Below are 18,255 nucleotides of genomic sequence, written 5' to 3'. Positions count from 1 at the left end.
ATTAAATTTCTATTTTGTTATTCTGAATAGTTCTGTTAATTGTTTAATTGAATAAATACGACCATATGGCTAACAAAACAATTACATCCTAAAAAATATCATCCCCCTTTATCTGTCATTGTTTGTGCTTCTACAACGTGAAGTTTAGTAAAAATTTCAACTGGATTATTTAGGAATTCAACTATATGGTTTATCAGTTCTCAGTTCATTTAAAAATAATTTCTATCATAGACTGATGTCATATGAGAAAATCACTGAACATAAAGGAATTTTGGCGAAAGATTTTCATGCAGTTTGAGACTATTCAACAATGTGTATTGTCCCCTTTTTATACGATTACACTTAAGACATTCAAACCAGGTACTTTAAACTTCTAATGGGTTTGAAGATAACGTCAGTACTTTAGAAACTACTCCGATGAATATTTGTGTAATATTTTTTAGAAATTATTTCTAAGATAAAGTCATTGAGCAGTTGGTAAAAAAATGAAGCTTGTCAATGTAGTTGAACTAGGGTACGATTGCCTAACAGTGACAATGAATGGTCATGCTATATAAAATACTCATGAACTAGATCAGTTCGTTGGATCCAACAAGGGTCAAAATTCTATTTAGATTATTGGTTTCATTATATCTTATGGTATAAAATAACAATGTTAAATGTTTGGAAACAATTAACGTGATGCATTTGTAGTGACCTACTTTTATCAAGAGAACGCGATTGGTTTAATGGAAACAATTATTATTATAACCAATTGTACCAGTGATTGTTTTACTGTACTTGTTTGTTTAACTGTACTAAAGGCATCCATTATCCTTCCATTCTTCCTTGCGTTGATTGTGACCTTTCACGAACTTACGTTTGCTCACTGAATCCGCTTGTACTCCTTCGGCACGATCTCGTTATTCTTTCGATACCACGAGATCACCAACAAATATACTTCGCTACAACATTCAATTGCCTTCTGATATCTGGTACGTAACCTTCTTGTAGTGGTGATCATAGGCAACCACGACTCGACGCTACGCTACACATTCTATTCAGTTTCCACACTTTTTGAGACTCGACAATAAAACTTACTTTTGAGATCTGATGTTTTACTAAATAACGAAAAGGTTAAACCAATTACCAGTGAGCTATCCAAATTATGACTAGATGAAGTATTACTGTGACGAATATAACTTATGCAGATATATCTTTACGATGGTTCACGATACGTAATCATATTTTAAGAAGTAATCATTTAGTATATCTGTTGATCATAGACCTTAATGTTTACTCAGTAAATGGTCCATCAAATAAATCATATAAAAATTAGTATGTTCGGATATTTGTTATGATTTATTTAGAATGTTCAATGAGCCCTCATTCACTGTTTTTATTTTCTTACCTGTATTATTCAATTGACGATTTCCTGTAGCAAGACATTTAAGTATGCCATAGATTAATCAAGGTACGCCTAAGAATTCTAAACACATCTTAACTTTATTACAATCCTAGACGTTAATAATGTGATATTAGATATGTGAAAAGCTCCCTGTAAAACACCGGATTAGGCACACGATTTATAAAGTCACTTGAAACTATATTTAATCATTTAAAGACATTAGAACAATTAGGCTTGAGTGGTCACAAATAATGTTTTAGCTTCACTCTGTTTCACCAGATCAGAGAAGCAGGGAAAATGACTTCCGGTGAAATTGCCCTTATCACGAAAAAACAATGCGACGAATAAGTAATAATTTAAATCATCAGTAGGCAACCATAATTCCACTGTGATGACTTATTTTTATCAAGAGAACGCGATTGGTTTAATGGAAACAATTATAATTATAACCAATCGTACCAGGGATTGTTTTATTGTACTTTTTTTAACTGTGCCGAAATACATACATTCTTCCTTTGATTGTGACCTTGCACGAATTCGGCTACGCTCAGTAACCCCACAGGTAACCTGGCACGATCTCGGTATTCTTTCGATACCACGAGTTCGCCAACAAATACATCTCGACTACAGCCATCAACTGCCTTCTGATATTTGGCCAACGAAGGATCTTATCGGTTAACTGACACGTAGTCTTCCTGTAGTGGTGATCATAGTCAAGCGCGAATAGACGCCACACTAAACCACCACGAATCAAACTCGGGACTTTCAGTCCCGCGAGCGAACTTCTAACTACGAGACCACTGAGTTAGCATCGGAAGGTGAATACGTCTAACTTAGATCACTTCGCGATACTGTGTGACCATTTGAGGAGTCATATTAAGATGAAACGCATGTCTGATGCTTCCTTGTCCTCACCAGCAGCGTAGCTAAGACCAGTCTATGATTTGAAATACGACAGTTTTGCAACATTGACAATCGTACACACCATACAAAAAAGAAGTTAATCACTTAAGTCCATTGACTGGAAATTTATTAACATGTTTGCGATCACCATAAGATTTGTCCTACCGTTTCTCTCTACCCTTTCTAAATTCTTAACTATCAGCGAAACAAATATTATTAAATATCGGCGCGAAAAACTTAAGATATTACTGACGAAACAGATGATGCATGAATATGAAGTTCATTTAAGTACTGAAGCTTTTCTTAACAAATTTTCATTTCGAATACATTCAGTTAAATAAAAATTGAAATATCCTGACCTAATTCATTAAAATCTAGCCTTTTATAAAGTTTAGATGGTAGCTAGCGATAGAATCCAGGACACCCGCATCGTTCAACTTGGGATTCATAAGCTTGCTGTATCTGCATCCTGTAGTTGATAATCTCAAGCTTGTGCATCAAACGTCGGTTCCTGTGGTCGTGGGGCATCGTCTTTCCGTCCAAAACAGTTTGTGTAATCTCTTTTTTGCGCTGGAATCGCATCGTTTCTGACATTTTCATGCAGGTGGCATTTCCTCACCTGTAGTGTATTCAGAATTGGGTGTATTTCAGGAATGTGTCTCATATAAGCTCACTTTATCACTAACTAGAACATGTGTTGTGGATGGGTTTAGTTGCACATATTCCTGACTGTTGGTACTTGACTAATAACAGGACGAATATAAGAAAATTTAGAACTCTCTCAGCCGTTTTCCTGATTATTAACAGCTGTATTTTCATTGTACATTTAGTAGATAACGGTACGGTAGTACTTCTGTATTCCTCTTATTATAAGCTTTCAATGTATCTTTTGACTGCCGTCATGCGTTTCATTTCTCCCCAGTTGTTATCAATTGGTTGTTTACTTCTTGTCCCACTCCCACATACTTATGATAGGATTGTATCCAAAGTTTGATATTTTTATTCGATGTGCTGTGTGGTCATGAATTTCAAGCATATTACTGTATGTGTTTTGAGTCATAACTGAATTGAGTATGACAGAAGATAATTCTGTTTTCTGTCTGTACCTTCTGATAAGCTGCTGGCTTAGAAGAAGTTCAATGACAAATCGGCATTTAGGTATCAGATATCGTTCGTTGATAAGTGTGTTAATTGGTAAGTAGGTCACCAGTTCTGCAGGAAATATAGGTGAAGCAAACGATAATGCTAATCCTGATATTAACATATAGCACCTGATACCCACTGAAAATTCCCGAGCTACTCAAGTATGGAAAGACTAAAAATACACACCAACTTCATAGCGCAAAAAAGTGTTGTCATTTACGGACCTGTTTAAAAATTACCGTACACAAATGTTATGAGATGTAATCAGAAAGAAATATGACAAAACGAGATAACAAAACAGAGAAGATTCAGTGGATGTACCCAAACCTTCTTGAAAGTTCCTTGCGTTAGTCGTCCAGTTTCTGTATTTGGAATAACAAACTAACTAGTCTTAATCTAAGTGTTCAGTCATTACCACACTTGTGATACTCAGGTTGTAGACAGGTGCAAATTACAACCCAGCAACTTTTTACATGAACCATCTACAAAATTAGCACATTTACCCGCAAAATCTGATCACGGAGGAACAAGTTTTCATCCAGTATTGCACTTCATGCTTTGAGGTAAGAAGCCAGCTCAGTTAAGCATGTTTCCATCCAGAGATTTCACTTTGTGATAAGGATAGATCGGCATAAATAAAAGTTAAGATGTATCCATTTAGCATGGCATTCAGTTTGAAGAGCTTCGATCTCATGGTTATCATTTACATTTATTTGTTTAGTTGTCCTATTTCACTGATCAAGGTCGCAACTAGTAGAAGCATGTCCATGGGAGGGTTTTGGAATACTAAGAAGGTTAACTATAGTGAAGAAACTAAAAAGGTTTTGAATGGTTAGTTAAAGCTGATTTCAGTAATGGTTTTTAGACCTTGTAAATGAATCAAAGATTTCGAATTTTTATCGTCGGTCAATAAGTGACTCAATTAAAAGTACGAACTAGTTCGTTATAGCTAAACATGTTATTTACAATAATTCTTAAAATCCTAATGTAGATGGGAAAAGTCTAAGCACAAACTTTGAAAATACATCCAAAATTGGGAGAAATTTACTTTCGGAACAGAAAAAGAAATCGATTAAGAGGTATATACTCTGATTTGTTTAGTTACATATCTCGTGTAACTTATTTGACATATATATTTCACTTTATCATAACTAAAATGACTAAAAAAAATGATTTTTCAGGGCCAGAAGACCACAACGAAGAACGAGATCACTGATAGAGCTTAGCGGTGCGTACGACCCAGTTCCATATAACCCGTCTCCAAGTAAGTTTACTTCGTATTTTTTATTACTATTGTACACTTATATGATTCATACCAGCTTTTGAACAGAATTTAGTAACTCAGATGACATTCGACTTGTGGGTCATTTTTACCTTCATAATAACTTTATCGTTTTCACGGGAAATTATGAACTTTAGCATACATATACATCTTATATTATTGTGACGAGACTATAATTTATGGAAGAACCAATCAGATATCCGATAACAGGTCGCGAAATTCATTCACCCATTTGGATAAATGGAATCCTGGTATTATAGCTGATGCCAGTTCGTGATAAAAACCCTAAATCTAATTCCTAACCCTAACCATTAAGTATAAATCATAATCCTTATTCTTCAAACTGCTTCATAACCCTCACTTAGCTCTAGTAAGCAGGTAGACACTCTCAAGGTCACTTTAGCGTGGCTCAGACGTCGACCATATATTATACTCTCACCATTAATGCTCTTGTATTTCTGTTTTATATGCCTTGTGTGTGTTTATCGCCTATCACTTTACCCAATGTCTGCTTCTTTGTCACAAGACACATTATATATTTTGAGCTATATTAACACATGTAATGATCAGTATAGTTTAGTTGGTACAGTTGCCTTCTCTGGTCTGCTTCTCGCCTTCGATTCTCTGATTGTCTATCTGAGACAGCGAGCGTATGAGACATACGTGTCGAAAACACAGTCTCTTACTTGATTATTGCGTTTACTGACGCGAATTAATTTGATCATTATATGCAACGTTAGATGGTATGTATTTTTTTGTTGATACCATGATACGGCCAAACTGGAGTTTGATCAAAAAGCCACACCTTACTATAATTATGTAAACAAACCATAAGAATAGTTTATAAAGCTCTTGAAGCACATGCTTTCCTCATTTCGACTATCAAATACTTTAAAATGTTGGAATTGAAATACAGGTCCATTTGGATCCATGCTTTGCATAGTGTATGAGTTTGCATAGTTTTTGACTAGAAGCTATTCAGTTCTCACATTTCTTGTAGTATAACACGTTACAACATAGCACCCGACAACAGCTGATCCTAAATATAGGCGTGTACGATCATAGTTACTTTATAAAGCAGTGAACGCTTTAAAAATAAATGCATTCTGTGTTGGTAATTTCAGTACAATACATTCACTTTTGTTCACGACGGTTTTTATCTTAAAGCCTTAATCGATTCGTAGTCATCAGAGTATGTTTTAGACAGATCTAGTAGCACCTCACCTGTCATTACTTAGCGTAGCAAAGCTTCTGATTTTATTCTGATGCGAATCATTTGAAATATGATGATCATGGAATGCACAGAACATTCATCCAGAATAATCTACCGGAGCTACAAATCTTCTCCGTTATCTCAAAATCATATGAACATGATATCACTATAAATGCATTAGTATTATTTTTGCCTCATCATTCTTACTATAAAAACTATAACATTTGTCCAGATCGATTATTATTTGAAAGGTGGCAGGTTTACTTTATCTAAAGAAAATATCCTGAGGGTATAATGATAATAATAACGCTACTTGTAGGCGATCTGTCTTCGATTATGAATTAAGTCTTGTCTACATCACTAGTTTCGTCAAGACCATATGTGATGAGTCTAATATGAGCTAAAAATGTAGCTTTTAAAAGAAATGACTTGCAACTGTGAGCCTGAGTACGTGCTAAATTAACTGGATATTGGTGTAAACCTCAGGGCTCAAGTGTTGTGATGGGCCGACCTACTTAACTTTAGTGACCTATGGCAGATTATCTATTAAACACTACTCAACAGTAACTTGTTTTACTTTGTTGAAAAAACATTGTTTTGTGAGGTTACTGATTTTTAGTTCATCCGTTATTTTCATCTAAAAATATTTTTTTTTTCTTGATGTAGAGAATACGTGAGTTTCTTTTCAAAATTTCCTCACGCCCCTCTAATTGTTTTACAATCACTTTGAATAACTTTCATAAAATCATTTTTTGATCTACTTATTTGGAAAATATTACTAAACCTACGTTGGCTATGGTTTTTGTAGAAATAGTAGTGTGTTTACTCGCACACGCGAGTAAGATTTTGTCAAAGACTAGACGATAGGATCATACATATTTCGTATTTAAAATCTTCCTTTGAATCACTGACAACTCTAATTAGGCATGGTCTTCGATTTGTAGTAGAAAGAATTAAATTGTCTTGTACTTTTTAGACAGACTAAAATATAACTTAAAAATTTGTATGTATAGGGTTATAGAGATCGATGCATTTCATTAATATCATGTGCTGACCAGTTTTAGACCACACGTGAATGCCCGGAGACACTGGGTGGCCGTTTTGTTTTGGTATGGGATTTCTCAGAAGCATACATTCACGACCTCGTACTCGAAAGTCAAACTCAGCACCTTCTATATTGTGCGCGAACACTCAACTTCTAAACCACCGAGGCAGTATCCAGGTTTTAACTGTTGGTCTAACATTTGTTGGTTCATGATTTCAATAAAGCATTTAAGTGAACGATAAATGTATCCATCATTTATCACAGTATCGCCTCAATGAATTTAAATGAATGAATCGTTGAATTCCTGAAGTTATAATCTAATGAATTACCCTAATCTTTTAAGGTCAAAATATGTGAAAATCTAAATCCTTGTCTTCCGCTTGGATAATTGCGTAAATGTAACTCACTATTCTTGCATATAACCGTGGAAAGTAGTAGAAAATCTGGATTTCATACACATATTGATTATTCCCAAGATTGTCTTTTACGTACTCTGGTAGTCATTTATAAACCGACACTTAAGTTACTAGGAATAAGATGAACAGATTCGTAGCTATTGTATTTATAATTAACATTAGATGCGTAATAATGTACAAAGTAATTATCAATTTTTACAAACATCCCAAACAGTTCCACGTTATGTTACTGTAAAAAGCAATTAAGAAGAGCCATAGATTTAAAAGTTTTGCTAATTGGTAATTGTCAGAAAGGTTTCTTACATTCTTTAGATAACTGCTGTTATTGGTTGCCTAAACAGCCTAGGAGTAACGTCTCTGGCTGAGAAATTGCACAGCTCGATTCTGCTTTTTGTAGGAGAAAATCAGTACTCTGATGATTTGAATGAGTATCTTACTAACAGTCGACACTTAAATCCAGTCCACTAATAACAAAAGACTTACGCCTCAGTACAAATTCATTTGAACGGTTTGGCGACAATCCATCTGATTAATAGAGGTTAATCAATATTCAAAACTGGACAACATAACTTTCGTTTTTATTGATTGATCTGTTGGCATAGTAGGTACAATATTTACCTTGTATGTCATTAATTGATTAATCTCTATTTGAAGTGAAAATGAGATAGTATTTAATGTACGTTGACTAGATATAACAATAATTTTTAAAATTTTATCACTAATGCTTAAAACCCAGGCCAGTTAAAAATAAAATCAAGTTTTATGGTTTGACGTCATACGTCATGTACTACTTATTAGTAGTTCAATTGTTTGCTTAAAATTTCCTTAACGGTGTTTATGTCCCTGGATTAAAATCTACGTTATTTTTAAAACATTTATGTCTTTTAAAGCAATATATTTACATCCTAACTGGTATATATTCGAGTGGACTTATAAACGTGTAGTAACTTTTTAATACATCCATTGAAATATTTCAACTTGTTTTACTGAACAATATAAAATATTAGACTTATCATGATGGTCCCCAAATGCCCTGGTACGGCCGAGGTTGGAGAGAGTTATCTCTGCCTCTCCAAATGCTCTCACATGGCCACGTGTATACAGCTACCGCCAGGGAAGTCCTACTCACCACCTTCTCGCTGCACGGGTGTTGTTTACGAAATTGAGAGGGCGAAAAGCGAATATCCGCTGCTTTAACCGGGTTGATGGATATGAAGGATCCAACTAGGGGATTTGGAAAACCCTGATTCCAAACCAATGGTGTACATGGGCTCCAGGATCCTGAGGAAACAAATGACATATGGACCTGTCTTTGATCGCTGGCTACCATGGGACTGCATCCCCTGGCATTCCTCCACTGCCTTGTTGATCAAACCTTTAGGTCGAAGGCTCCGGGTGTGGTCCCCTAAGAAAACTACCTACTTCGATCTGGGCGCCCGGGCAGTATCACAGCCCACACACAAATGAATTGACTTGTTTGGCGCATATGTATTCGGTGCCCATTTGCACCAATATTTATGTGTTCAAATAAATAAATAAATAAACATCATGATTGTATTGAAGTATCCAATAAAATTTATTATTTGATCAAGAAAAATCATCAAAATTAATCGAAAAATCAATAAAATTTTACTATAAGCTGGTAGTTACTATTTAAGTGGAAGAATTTAAAATTTATATTACAAGTACAAATTGTAGAAAAACACACATTTGGTAAGTTTATGTTAAATTTAATCGACTGTAACTAATATACATCAGTTCATGAAGTCACTGCTTTTTAACAACTTTCATAATTCAACAGCCTAGTGTATATTTTGATTAAAAGTACAAGTACTGTGAACATAAACTTTAAATCAGAGCTATTCATGTTCCATGTTATACTGATTTATTTAGTTCATACTTAAATGTCTACAATAATCTATATGTTGTTGGAATAAAACAACTTTGTTTATGTTAATCTTTGTAATGGTTGTTTGAATCTTCCCACTGATGTTTATGACTACAATTGATGAAGCAATCGAGCTATACTGGCTGGAACAACCATTCCTCAAGGTCCTACCATGTCAGACAGGTCGGTTGAACCTAAGGTTCGATGGCGAAGTCGTACTAAAACTGTACAGAGGCGTGACAGCAGTAAGGTGTTTCCTTCAGACAACCAACATGACAGCGATGCTGCCTTCCCACAAGGGGGGGTGGGGTTAGAAAAGGTCGACCCTAAAAATGCACACCTCGCCTTATCCCACGGATATCCGTCTCCGGCAGTAAGGTTTCAACAAGTACGGAGCTAACACATAAATTACCCATAAAAATGTCGTGTATGGCCGACCTCTCGTTGGCTCTCCGTTTTGCCGAGGTGAGGTCAAGTGAATGACCACACTTGGATCCTGTATGCGTGTTTCAGAGACACAGCACACATCAACTCCAGGATACAAGTACATTTAGATGACGAATCCCAAATGGGACGAAACACAAGTCATAGATTCTACTGCTATCCATCATCATCTCTGCTTATAAAGCTTTGCTTATGGTTTATATTTGATTTTTCATAATAAACCATTTAGGTATCTAAATATTTTGACAGAATTTTAAATAAGATATATCTTTGAATTCGACTTTAAATATTGTGAATATGGATATCCACTTTGTCTCTCTAATCTAATTTTGAGCATTAAAAGATACATTCAGTAAGGAAGAAATTATGTAGATATAACATTTGAATACCTCAACAATTTATTCCTATGAAATTCATGAATACAATAATTTCATTACAAACTGAATAAGTTAAGGCAAAGTGAACATATTATTTAAGATAAGAACTTTCTATAACCAACAAGTAAGCGGTCAAATGATTAAGATCAATTATTGTTCATACTAAACTGATCAATTACAAGACTAAAGAATAGTTTAGATACTTATTAGTCATCAATATTATAACTATTGACAAGTATTCAGTAGTCTTTTTTACATGGAATGATATGTAAACAAGAAAATCAAAAATAATTGTTCCATACTAGTATCGGGATCGTCATAAGTAATCATCTACTATCAAATCTAATGACTAGTATTTGACCTCTGAACCACTAAGCCGGTATGTGTTGTCATGCATGTCTAACTTTAATCAATTCGCTATATCGCAAAAACATCTCACATTAGCTACTGTAGATTATTATTTTAATCCGGAAATAACTGAACTCAACTAGTAAAGACTTCTCATTCGAACTCATGGTTTCTGTCTCCGCGTGGATTCTTAGATTCACATTCCTGAGTAATCTCACAATATTATGAAACAGATGTCTACTGCTTTTTGGTTTCAAATTGTTATCTTACTGTTATATCTTGAAAGTTGATTTCTTGATATACCGCGTATAACAGAGCACTAAAACACCAAAACCCTTCCAAGTCGCAATAAGAAGACAGAAGACTAATGAGAAGAATATTATTCCAAACAGTGTCAATCATAGTGCAAAACTGTCAGGTATTTATAGTTTTTAGTGAGAACGAAATTATCATTACAGTCCTTCAATCCGCATACAGGGTGTTATTAGCATTATCCAATCGGGAAGCTACACGTAAGAATTCTAGAATATTCTTCCGAAAGGTGATCGGATGGGACGTCTTCGTCTCCTTCTGAGCCTCTTACAGCTTCCTCGAGTTCACCAGTAATCCGTCGTCACACTAACTAATATCAGTCTATTATGTAAATTATGAGAATTCAGCAGTTTCCACTAAACCCCATATACAAATATTAAATAAGAATATAAATGGAAAATTACAATGAATCATGAAAAGGATTTGTAAGTATAAGTATATATATTTCTTCAGTAAATTAGTCGGTTAGTAAAGTATAACCAACTTTTATAATGAATAAATTTCATTTCCATCCTTCTCTTTTTTTTCTTTAGTTACCATAAATACAGGAGCTGCGGAGAAACTACGTTTAGCACATTTAATGACATATGGTGAAGAGCCTACATGGAAATCATTACAAAATGATCAAATCAAAGATGGAAGGTTAGAATATTTAGGTCGTCGTATACTGAAATATCCCAAAACCGATGGTGATAATGATGATTATAATAATAAGCAAATTGAAACTAATAAGGATAGATTTGAAGAATGTATGTGATATTATATTTAATGAATCAAACGAATTAGAACTGTTTCGTTTATTTTTCATGTTATTTTTATAATCACACAGAATTTTAATTATTTATTTAGAAAAATTAGATGTTAATACTGTTATATCTCAAAGGGCCGCCGATTTGAAGGCAGTGACTTATCGATCGGATCAAGGGATTCAGAATCTCAATAGACTATTCTGGTCCGTTGTCCTCGACTCAGCTAACTCGATCAAGAAGTCTTGATAAGACGTAGAAAGTGTATTCTACAGGCAACCAGCAGATACCAGGTCAGGTCAGGTCAAGAAAATCAGGCACACAAGTCAAGCGTATTTATACAAATATTTACAATCGATATTGTCATAGTAAAATATTTTTAAACATTAATCAATAAGTTCATCAATCGACAGCCATTCAAATATTTAAACATTTAATCGATAAGTTAATCGATATGACTAAATTACAAAATATTAGTTTTGGGGATCTATCGTCCCTAACAAATACATACTTTAAAGATAAAACTAACAAGTATAAACATTGTAAGACCCGATGCAAATGTGTCATGATGCTAGCTGTCACACTTTATACCAGCCATGATATGCCAGATGTTTGTTTGCGAACCATGAGGCGAACATACTGAACCATAGTTCTCTCTGTTTTACTTTAGGTTTGTGAAACATGGCCATTAAAAGATAAGCATAAGTTGTAGCTATTTTTGAAGCACCGCTCTTATACTATGCGTCTACGGATTAATTAATTCTAAGGTTAGGCATAAGGTACTAGGCAAAGATAGGAAATCACTTGATGAGTCCGTGAATACTCTATAACTGATGTGGTTGGAAATCAATGAAAGTGTAAAAAAGGTGATAAGATGAACATGATGTTGGATATCAACAAAAAATTAATAATCTTTAATGAAACATGATGTGTTCATGATTTGAGGAATTATTGGTACTGGATTCATTTCATGGTTTCTTTAATTCATGCATATTATTGTTTTAGATTATTATTGTCTAACATTCTTCAAATCCTGATTAAAATGATCATAGTCTGTTGAACTGATTAATTTCAATATCGTTTGTTTTGTTTGTCTTTATTCATTTTTAACCGCTTAAATAGTTTATTTTTTAATGCTGGTCTGTTTACATCAGTAATAGATGAAATTAATGAAAGAAGTGAATTTTTGACACAAATGCGAAAACTTGGACGACTCAAAGAATATCAAACAACTGTTGAAACAGAAATATCTCAAGTGAGTTGAAAGGAAAGAAACTGTTTTTATTTGTTTTTTTTTCTAGTGTGAAGCCGTGACCAGTAGAGTTTGATCCGTGACGAGTGGAGACAATTATCCGCCTCAAACAATGGATGAAAGGTTGCGCAAGATCATGGATCGACTGAAGTTAGACTGGCTCACTGGTCTGGAGGGGAAGCGGTCGTGCGCGAGATTGAAGTTTCCGGGCTTGATCCTCGCGTTCGGGGTCATGAATGCGCATTGTCAAAGAGTCCTGTACTATGGTGAAACGGCCATCCAGTGTTTCTCGGTTCCAATGGTGGTCTAGCTTGGATCGACAAATAGGTAATAATTAACAATCCGGATGCACAAAGGGGTCAAAAAGGGTCTGATTGATTATAGCACCAAGTTTCAAACACCAATGAAATTAGTATCAGAAGGGGTTTTGTGGAGATTGTAATAATTTCAACGGTTGAGATCATGAATCAATTGAAGCTAGACCACCATGGAAAACCTGGAAGCACTGAAGTCGCACAATAGGACGGAACGGTCATCTAGAGAAAATATAAAAAAATTATGTCAGAATAGAACCAGCATTCAATGATCTAAATACCTAACTTTATTCAGTTCATACCATTATTTTATAGTTGTCTTATATTCGACATGGTCGAACTCCAACAGTCACAACTTCTCACTATAACTCCAAGAATCATCACTAGAAACTAGCTACTAGTGAATGAACCAACTCAGTCAGTCATTCAGTCAGTCAGTAATAACGTAAAACTTCGTACGTACGTACTTGCGTACGTACAACAGTTAGAGTTGCCATACTACATTAGCACATAGATACAATTGTCGATTCAAATCCCATAATGACAAAGGTAGTAAAAGTATGAGCAATAATCGGAAACATTAGGGTTTGAAGATGTTAATCAAGGAGTTTAATCCAGTGAAATAAATTTAGAAAGAAAAAACAAACAAAGGGATATGCAGAGTTCAGAAGATTAGTATTTGGAAGAACACAAAGAGTGGATACACCTGCGCTATTGTAAACCATTTTTAGCCATTTCATTCAACATCTCTAACCATTAGTTGCTATCGCTCACGGATTCCAACCAGGTACTCTACACCTATCAACTATTCGCAGTTTTCATCATTTAAACAACAACAGTGGAGCTAATCCGTGTCGAGTAGAAACAGGTGTCTACCTCAGTACAATGGAAGATGGTCGCTCAATTTCGTGGATTGGTTGAGGTTAGACAATAACACCATTGAATGCCGGCTCAGTGGTCTAGTTGGCTAAGCGCCTGGAGCGAAACCAAGAGGTCTTGGGTCCAAACCCCTCGGGGCGGAATCGTGGATGTGCACTACTGAGGCGTCTCGCACCAGGACGAAACAGCCGTCCAGTGCTTCCAGGTTTTCCATGGTGGTCTAGCCTCAATTGACTCAGGATTTCAAACAGAAATTTAAACAATACTTTAGTTGATATCATTCCAATCAGTATAGCTAATTTTAAATTGAAGAAAAGATCTCTGTAAATGAACTATTACTTTAAGTTGTTCTTAGTTTATTGAATTTATAACTGTTCTCTATTTTTTCTTATATTTTCTTTACTATTATTAATAAAGTTAATACGTGAAATGGAACAAATTGATTTGAAACGAATCAACCAAATGAATCAAAATAATTTGAACGATTAATTTTTCGACTATAAATCAATCTAGATGACAGTGGATGCATTTCATAAAGATTTCAAAACCAAAATGTAAAAATAATTATCCGTAATTTCTTTCTCTCTTTTCTCTTTTCTCTCTCCATTCTAAAGCCCAACTGTATTCGTGCATATACAGCATATTCATTATTCAAAAAGTTAACGTTTTCAACAGTTGAGATCATGAGTCCATTGAAGCTAGACCACCATGAAAAACCTGGAATCACTGGATAGCCGTTTTGCCCTATTGCGGGACTCCTCAGCAGTGCTCATCCACGACTCCGCCTCGAGGGGTTCGAACCCAGGACCTATCAGCCATCAACTAGACCACTGAGCTAGCATCCAACTTCAACTAATCCACGAAATTGAACGACACATCCACCATTGTCATCAATGAGTTACTATCTCACAACTGACCCGGTTGAACTCCACTGGTCACTGCTTCTCACTAGAACTCCAGGATATACCTCTTGAAGCCAGTCACTAGTGAGCATATGTTAATTAGTATAAGAAGGAGTCCCACAATAGGACGAAACGGCCGTCTAGTGCTTCCACGTTTTCCATGGTGGTCTAGCTTCAATTGATTCATGATCTCAACTGTTGAAATTACTACAACCTCCACAAAACCTGTTCTGACACTAATGTTAATAAAGGCTCAAGAAAATTGAGATCAAAATATTTTCACCTGTTTATTTAAATCCATTTAGATTGAACGATGTTAATGAAATATACATTCCATCTGCCCAGATATATATTTATCGACTTAACTAGTGTGTAGTGTATAACGGAATAAAATAAGTCAAAGGAGGGGAGAATGAAGTTTAGATACGTATATTTCTCACACTCAATACCTGATCGTTTATTCTTACTGATAGTGTTATAACTTGTGACCACCGATTAGAGAACAGTGACGTATCGATCAGATCAAAAACGCGTAAACCCATATAAGCAGCCTAGAGTCCTGATTGGCCCTGCTTCCTGCTTAGCCCAGCAAGTTAAGTTCAGAACACAAGTCTCAGCCTCGGCGATATGAATCTTTATATTTCAAACATACTGAGTTTATATACCAATCAAACAGACCACAACGTACCAATAAAATAAGAAACAACATTTGTACAAGAATTAGCCAGATGTGGCTGTGAATGAGGGAAGTAGTGATTAATATACTGGGTATAACTTAAGAATGGTAAAATGTATAGTAATAGTTCATAGGTCAAAATAAAGCTTACAATAAGAGGAATATGAATATGCATAGTATAGTTACTTAATAATTATACAATAGAAATATACGTTTAGTATTGATCCATCACTAGGTTCCAAAAGTTACCATTCATTATTCTTGTCGGGACATAACAGATAGAGAGTATAAATTTACATTCAATCCATATTTCCATTACAAACAAATGAATAATGCAATATAGAAATTTTTCTAATGACCTTTATTTTTTCTATTTGTTGTTGTTATTATTAATAGTTGGTTTACATCTTTTCTCTCATTCACTCTATCCACCTTTTGCTTCTTCTTTTTATTTTCCTCTGTTTTCTATTCTTCTACATTTTCATTTTTACCTTTTAATCATTTAAATAAAAGAGATCGTTTTATTAGTGAATTAGATTGAAAGTGGATAATCAATTCTTAGTTAGTTGTTAATGTATGAGCAAATATAAATGATTTAGAAAAAGGGTGAAAAACGACGTTTGATGTGTTGACGTATATTTAAAAAGAGACAAAATTAATAATCAATAGTACATTTATTACATTGTCACCCAAAACAGTAGATGAGCATGGACCAAATCCTAATGTCCAAAGTTTTAAGGTTGGGGATAAAGTATTTATCAAGTCTTATCTCGTAAAGAATCGATAGGAACCGAGAAAAATATCTACTCATTCATTGTCATGATTGTAATTATCAATAATACTAAAAAACTTGAACTTGAGAGTAATGAGCTCACTTTAATATAATAAATTATCTATTCGAGATGGTGGTGACGATTTGTAGCTCAGATAGATAATTTTGATGGAGTTTTGTTCTCTCAGCTGGATGAATTGGTAGTAAAGCTTTCATCGTTCTACTTTATACCTGAAGTTTGTGCTGATGATATTGTTCAGAAGAACGATGAAAGCTCCACGACCAAACCATCCAGCTCAAAGAACAAAACTCCATCAAAAACTATGTATTCATTTATTTTTGTTTGTTTTTTACATAAAACAAGGTAACTTAAAATATATGTACACGTATATTGGTCACAAGGTCACGTCATTGTTTGTTTCTCTATTGATTGTTTTCTTTTCTCCATACAAAATAAATTTTTCGTAAACATTTAGAATTAATTTCAATGATTGAGATCATGAGTCAGTTGAAGACCATCATGGAAAACCTTGAAGCACTGAACCGCCGTTTCGTCCTATTGTGGGACTCCTCAGCAGTGCGCATCCACGACCTCGACCCCTGCGAGATTCGAACCAAGGGCCTAGGTCCTGGACAAAACGGCCGTCTAGTGCTTCCAGGTTTTCCATGGTGGTCTAGCTTCAACTGACTCATGATCTTAACCATTGAAATTACTATAATATCCAGAAAACCCATCTGGTATATTTAAAATTAATCTGATCATTTATTTTAATCTATAGTTATAACAATTGGACTATTCTGTATGTTAATAGTTTTAAATGACAATAAGACAAAAAGAAATAAAGGCGAAACAAACTCCATAGTTAAATATTAATTTTGCATGGATGAGTAAATGACCTACAAAATCTTTATCCAAAAATTGTTCATATTTTAAATAACATTATATCTATGCCGATCTCGATGAGTTATTCGCTTTCCTATGTATATATGTACTCAAATACTATCATTAACCTTAGCCTTACCTAGCTGCGCCTTATTTCATTTGGTTAGAAGTTTGAATATGTATTCGCTTACACACATATATTCGCCTCTCTACTACAAATCCGCTTGACGTACTTGTAGATTAGTTATTTGTGCCGTCCGCTAATAAACTGTGGTCGTCACTTCTTATTACTTCATGATTTTAAACAACGTTCAGATTTATGTAAGAACGGTTATCAAAGTGATTGATTAACGAAGCTAAGCCAATACAGATTTCCATACTAAGACGAAACTGCTGTCCAGTGATTCCAGGTTTTCAATTGTTGTCTAACTTACATCGGTTGATGATCTTATAAATGATGATCTTATAAAAATCAACAATCTCTGCAAATCACGAAGAAATGGCACATTAATTGTCGAAAAACTGATGTAGTCTATAGCATTCGAATCTATACCACACAATATCACAGAGAAAATGTTGCTATGAGGTTATTCATACATCGGCCGACCTTCTGCACGACAAAGATGCTTTACATCAATTGACTTAATGTCATGTTTTCTAGATATTAATAAATGTTGAGGCTGATTCCATATATTTCTTGTTAATATTTTGTGGAGATAGGTCTGACAAGCTTATTTTGTAAATAGTTTTTAATATTATTTGTATTTATTTTGTCAATTCCTCATCGCATGTACATTTATCATTAAATGATTGTACCTGTTGTTTTAGTAAATGACCTTGGACACTTCTTCCGTTGTAATTCTAACATAGCGTGACATACCGTTGCTGGCTAACAAATACACTGCTTCACACATTCCTCGTTCTGTTTTCATTCGAGATTGAGTTAACTGAGATCTAAAACAAATATTATTTACATCCATAGACTGTGAGAGCGAATACACCATACCTCACTTTGGATTACACCACTGAAGAGATCATCGATACGTTTGGAATTACCAAGCATCTATAATTGT

The 18,255-nt window shown here is 34.6% G+C and overlaps 1 protein-coding gene across 2 annotated transcripts; it reads left to right on the top strand.

Moving 5' to 3' along the window:
- Positions 1-4,179: 4,179 nt before the first annotated feature.
- On the top strand, positions 4,180-14,523 carry MS3_00009137 (uncharacterized protein; the record flags this gene model as incomplete). Of its 2 annotated transcripts, XM_035730144.2 has the most annotated exons (7): positions 4,180-4,264; positions 4,299-4,361; positions 4,425-4,512; positions 4,615-4,697; positions 11,292-11,507; positions 12,659-12,759; positions 14,367-14,438. In XM_035730144.2, exons 1-7 carry the CDS (start codon positions 4,201-4,203, stop codon positions 14,436-14,438), a joined length of 687 nt encoding a protein of 228 aa, XP_035587964.2. In that variant the 5' UTR covers positions 4,180-4,200. The 2 variants fall into 2 exon arrangements, with proteins under 2 accessions (XP_035587964.2, XP_051064881.1); XM_051217469.1 differs by having other exon boundaries at positions 4,180-4,361; positions 14,367-14,523.
- Positions 14,524-18,255: the final 3,732 nt, after the last annotated feature.

The sequence above is a fragment of the Schistosoma haematobium genome, chromosome 5 (assembly GCF_000699445.3).
Source record: "Schistosoma haematobium chromosome 5, whole genome shotgun sequence".
NCBI lineage: Eukaryota > Metazoa > Platyhelminthes > Trematoda > Strigeidida > Schistosomatidae > Schistosoma > Schistosoma haematobium.
The sequence above is the reverse complement of the archived record's forward strand: the minus strand, read 5'-3'. Positions and strand labels throughout refer to the sequence as shown.